The 6,000-nt window shown below is 38.4% G+C and overlaps 1 protein-coding gene across 2 annotated transcripts in view; it reads left to right on the forward strand.

The window, feature by feature from the left end:
• SGO2 (shugoshin 2) overlaps positions 1–2,631 on the forward strand; it is a 42,190-nt gene extending 39,559 nt beyond the window's left edge. The window contains exon 9 of one of the 2 annotated variants that reach the window (XM_038585296.1): positions 756–2,631. In XM_038585296.1, coding sequence (XP_038441224.1) covers positions 756–771 — 16 coding nt within the window. In that variant the 3' untranslated portion in view covers positions 772–2,631. The remainder of the gene's footprint in view (positions 1–755) is intronic. The other variant, XM_038585297.1, reaches the window with a different exon arrangement.
• Positions 2,632–6,000: the final 3,369 nt, after the last annotated feature.

A 6,000-nucleotide genomic window follows, 5' to 3' on the forward strand; every position in this document is an offset into this window, starting at 1 on the left:
AAGAAATCTTCTGAGAATTCATAATCAAAATCAAACTCTCATGCATTGCAGCTGGAATTTACAATTATCTGGAAGTCACAGAAAACCTTAAGCTGAAAAATTGTATTAGTCCATGAATTGTAGTGCCCCCTGTTGTCCATCAGAAGCAAATGCAAATATTTTCTAGAGTTCTCAGTCCTCAACAAATTTTCCACAGGTAGAATTCCCAGGGAAATAAACAGATCACAGTAAACGAACAGGTACCAGCAGAAACAACTGATAGAATTAGATACAGAATGTAAAGTGTGAGTATTTAATGTTTCAGTGAAGGAGAGACTTGGAAATGAATAAAGGTGTTTAGAAAAACAACTTAACTATGAAGAAAAGCAAGGAAGAGATGAGCACAGTTCAGGATAGCAGTTACTTGTTGGGGAACAACAGGGATGTGATCAGAAAGGGGCACACTTGAGGCTTCTGAGGTGTGGTAGTATTTTATTTCTTACCTAGGTGATAAGCACATCATTTAATTACTGTTTTTAAGTTGTACATTTTCATATATTCTATGTATGCTGCAGTTCATAATAAAAAAGAAATATATAGTAAAACGTAAAAATCTAAGCTGGTCAATTTTTCTTAAACCTTATTTTGTAATTCCTACTATCATAGAGTATTCCAGATATATGATGCATCAATTTTCTTCTCCATGCTTCATAGCAAAAGCATCAGCTTTGAGTTGTCAGTATGTTTCATCTTCCTTTTTTTTTCCTACTTTGCAGGAAGATGAGAAGATAAGATATATTTATGGATTCTGGTTTTTTTGAATTCAAACCATACCAAGTCAAAACAGGGATATAACAAGATTCCAGAAGACGAAATGAATGCACAATGGAAGCTTTTTTCTGCTCCTCCTTTTCATGAGTATTAATTTATCCATTCTTATGTTTACATATATGTGTTTAAGATAGCTATTTTGTAATATTAAGCTTCTGAAGTCATTTGGTCATCCTATAACTTATGTTCCTGTTTTTGTAAGCTTCTTTCGACCTGACAGCCTTTAACTAAGTAAAAGCTGTTAACCTTTTAACCAAATAAAATGTGTTGTAAATATTTTTGCATTGGTTATCTTGTTGCATACCAAGCTATCTTGTTTTGTTGTGTTTTTAAACCATCCAATATATTTGAACACCTAGAAGATTCTAAAAGCTGCCTTGTGCCCTTGGCCAGTTTTCTGGGACCCTTCATTCTTACACTTCAGAATTACCTGTTAGGTATCAGTTTCTGTATTATTTCCATTCTGTGTAATCTGATGACTTGACTGAGGGGCTTAACCTTTCAGGCTCTTTTAAATTTGGTTTTTCTAACTTTATTTTAAAAATCACTTACTATACTAGTAGAAAGTAAGGAATCCTATTCAGATCTGATAAGATCAATGAACATAGCTTACTGTATTCAAGTGACAAGTCAAATTCTATTGTGCCTAGGTAGAAAAGCTTGCTTAGATAATGTCTGACAAATGAAAGGGTAGACTCAGTGTTTTTAACAAACACTTCAGATTATCCTGGGGCAGACTGTCCCAGGACCAAACTTTGAGGAACTGCTGTAGGAGTGCAAAGTCCCATGGAACTTACTCATAATGTCAACAATGTGGGTTGAATGGAGAGGCCTTCTTAAAGGAACAGTTTATACAATGATTAAGAGCTTGGCACCCTGACAGTCTTTGTTCTCTTTACTGCAGACCTATTACTTGGAGACTATGGACCTCCTAGAGTTACTCTCCAGTATTATGTTTTTTTTTCCTATTGCTTATTTCTATTTTTCCTCCTTGCAAATTGTTTTTCAATTTATGTAGCCAAATTTATCAACTTTTATTGCTGGTGGAATTTGGTCACAGTAAAAAACAATTTTCCTACTTCCAGAGTATAAAGAACATTTACCCATGGTTTCATTGTGTTCTTACATTTAAATTTCTAACTCATGTGGATTTTTTTCTATTATATGGGATATGAATGCAATTCCAACCTTTTTCCAAATGATTCCCCCATTAATTAGAAGGTCCATGTTTCCCACTATTGATTTGAAATGCCACCCTTTTTTATGTTGTATTTCCATGTGCACTTAAATTTATTTCTCCATTTTCTGTTTTATTAGTCTGTGTGTGTGTTTATGCCCCACTACCATCCTCTCTAGACGTTAGGGGGAGTTTCAAAGTTTCCCTCCTAGAACTTTTACTTACTTCTTAATAAGTTTATGCTTAGTTATTTTATTTTTTTTCTTGGTAACATAAATGGGACCTACCCTTTGATTCTCTTACCTAATTATTATTTGCATATATGTGTTGATTATTGATTTCTGTATGTTAATTATACCCATTGTTTGTAGTACTTTCCAGACATATGTCCTGAAAACTAAGCTATCTTTTACCTCTTTTTTTCCCTTCCAAATCTTATTCCTCTCATTGCTTTCTTTTGTCTAGTTAATTGTATGCCTGCTACGTTAAGTAGCATGTTAAATGGTAGTGAGAAGACTAGGTATCCTTGTATTGTTACTGATTTTCATGGGAATGCCTCTGGTTTTATCCTAATAAGTAAGATGCTGGATTTTGAGCTGGTTATGTATAATTTATAATCACATTAAAATATTGCCTATCAATTATTTTATTGAGTGTTTTTTGTAAAAATCGCGCATGAGTGTTGAATTTTTGTCAAGTGACTTCTGGCATAGATAGAGATTGTATGAGTCAGGGTCTAGCCAAGAGAGAGACCACACTTATTTTTTTTTTAAATTTTTATTTATTTATGATAGTCACAGAGAGAGAGAGAGAGAAAGAGGCAGAGACACAGGCAGAAGCAGGCTCCATGCAGGGAGCCCGACGTGGGACTCGATCCCAGGTCTCCAGGATCGCGCCCTGGGCCAAAGGCAGGCGCCAAACCGCTGCGCCACCCAGGGATCCCGAGACCACACTTATTTTATAAATTGTTAGCCACATACTAGAGAGCTAAACAAGAGCTAAAAAGGCAGAAGGGACCACTCGAGTGTCATAGAGGAAGTAACTATGGGAGGTATCTCAGGGGCTGGGGAACAAAGAAAAAAGGATGGAATTTCTGAAAGCTGAAGGCTTGGAGAAAGAGTTCCAGGGTTCGGGGCAGGTGTACAGGGGGCAGTGCTGTTTCCCTTGAGAGCGGTGACAGGCCTGGCCTGATAATGTGGAAAAGCTGCAGACTGGACTCACCTGTTGTTTCTGAAGTCACTCATTCCTGCAAGGGTGGGTCATTCCTGTGATGATGCTGGCAGGAGCAAGAAGCAAATGGGAAGGAACACGTTTCTTCCACCCCCCCCCCGCCCCCCACCCACCTGCAGTTTGCTTCTATCTCTTCATCTCTTCTCTCACCTCCAAACCCATCTCTACAATTTGCTATGTGATGCTGGAACTCTACAAATCATATATTTTCTTTGCTAGATGACCTTTTAAGCTTCTTTCAAACAAGGGATGATAGAAACAAAATCAGAAAGAGGGGACAGGACTTGCTGTTCCTTGTTTGCCTGCTTTACCTATCAGCGTCACCTCAGCCATGATGATGTACTCCGGGGCAGCAGTTGGTTTGTCACCGGTTGGTTTAGCATTCCTAGAACCGGCCTCATTACACCCCCATGGAGGTACTAGCACTCCTTGGGCCCTGCCCTCTCATAGGCCTCAGGCCTCGCTCCTTAGGGAGTCTCCTTTAGGCTCCCAATGTGTCACAGCCATCTGTGCCACAAGCCATCTTTGAGAAGAGTTCCTACTCCTGGATGCTCTTTATTTCCTAGCTCCTGAAGTATTAAACAGTGGCTGAGCAGTGGCCTCTTCCTCAGTCGCCGAGGTTCTACTTTCCAATAATCCAAGCCTCTTCCTGTTATTACCCAGCTGGTTCCTGGGTACCTTGATGGAGGGAGTGCAAGATGATACAAACTTTATAGAAAAGATTTTGACAGTATCTAGCACAATTATATAGGCATACACAATCATACAACCCTGTAGTCTCACTTTTAGGAAACTAATGAAAATTTTCTTGAAAAAATACAAAACTTTCACAGGCTCCTGGGTGGTTAAGTTGGTTGAGTGTCCAACTCTTGATTTCTGCTCAGGTCTTGATCTCAGGGTCATGAGGTCAAGCCCCACATCAAGCTCCACATTCAGCAGGAATTCTGCTTAGAATTCTCTGTCCCACCACTCTGCCCCTCCTCTCTCTCTCTCTCTCTCCCTCTCTTTAAAATAAATACATCTTTAAAAAAATGTTTCACTCTGTATCGTTTGCAACAGCAAAAATGGAAAAGGAATAATCTAAGTAACATCACTAGAAGACAGCTAACTCGAAAACCAACTGAAATGAATGAAAAAAGCTATCAAGTTGGTGACAGAAACTCAAATCTTACAAAAGGTATTTTGAATTTGTATCTTTATTAGGGTATAGTCTAAGGGTAAAAAGAACTATCACAAAATCTTAAACTTTCATTTACTAGTCTCATTGCTGCTATAATATTGATGCAGCTACTTTGAAATCTAAGGACAGATTAAAGCTATTAGATTTCAGAATCTTGCAGAAACTTCAGAATCTGGTTGTAGAATCAAACTCTGTAATCTTAAATCTTAATTAGAAATATTAGCGTGAACTCGTGCTTTTTCCACTTTAAAAAAAGTTATGAATGGTCTAGCTCTGTCCACTAATGATGTCTAGAAACAGTGACAACTAAGTAGCAATGAGCACTTCTAGCATCTAGATTGTGGTTTCTAAATACTATTTCCCATCACAGAAACCAGGGCTCTTTGGAGAAATTGCTGATTCCTAGTTTGCAAAAGGATATAAACAAGGTGAGCCAGGGATGTCTTGTTCCAGAAAACAAGGACATTGTTAAAAATGAATATGAACATATCAAAAAGACACGAGTTCCAATTTGAAGGTGCTTCCATTGGTCTAAGATGGGACAAACTGAACATTAGTATGAAAGATTGTAACTGATTAAAATACATGATACAAAAGTCACAAATTCATAATGATACTCAAAAGAAACAGCATTGGATGCTCTGAAAATGTGTAAAAGAAAATAATAAAGATGTATTTTGCCTTTCAGGTATTAATTCTATTTGTGCATAGTCAATGGTCTCATGAATAGTGATACTTCTGTTCAAAACGATCTCAGCTGAAGAATGCTGAAGGAATGTTAGAATTAGGAAAATTACTATTTTGCAACTCCTAATAAAATAACTGCTTCAGACAGTGGTCAGCGATGGTTGGCAAAACCACGAGATGAGATGTTGATGGAGAAATTCATTAGGAAGAGATAGCCCATCGAACCCACCGATCAATCTTAGCATCATTAAGAACGAGACATCTGGGGATGCCTGGGTGGCTCAGCGGTTGAGCATCCGCCTTTGGCTCAGGGCGTGATCCCAGGATCCGGGATCCAGTCCCACATCGGGCTCCTTGCAGGAAGCCTGCTTCTCCCTCTGCCTGTGTCTCTGCCTCTCTCTCTCTCTCTTTCTCTGGGTGTCTCTCATGAATAAATTATTAAATAAAATCTTAAAAAAAAAAAAAAGAATGAGAACTGGACATTGTAAGCCTCCTGGTGTGCTGCAATGCAAAGTGTATGGTGCCACCTGCGAAGTATTCTTATTACCTCCCCAACTCCAAAATGGAACTGGAATTTAATCAAGGCTTTAGATCGATAGGCATGATGTGATTTGAAATTTGGGTCCAGTAGCAAATGGCCAGGAAAGAATTCTTAAGACGTTTTTAGTACAAAAAGGTGATTTTATTATTGCATGAGGACAGGATCTGTGTGCAGAAAGAGCGGCACCTGCGAACGTGAGCAGCGACTGACTATATACTTTTTAGTTTGTGGAGGGAGGGGGGTAGAGAGAACTAAGTTTCTAAGGGATTTCTGTATGCTGAAAGCAGGGTTTTACAGGACCTTGAAGATTTAGCTATTGTCAAGATAAGGTTGCTTTTAGTCTAACAGAATATAAACATTGGGGCATTAAGGCAG

This window comes from Canis lupus, chromosome 37, assembly GCF_011100685.1.
Source record: "Canis lupus familiaris isolate Mischka breed German Shepherd chromosome 37, alternate assembly UU_Cfam_GSD_1.0, whole genome shotgun sequence".
Taxonomy (NCBI): Eukaryota; Metazoa; Chordata; class Mammalia; order Carnivora; family Canidae; genus Canis; species Canis lupus.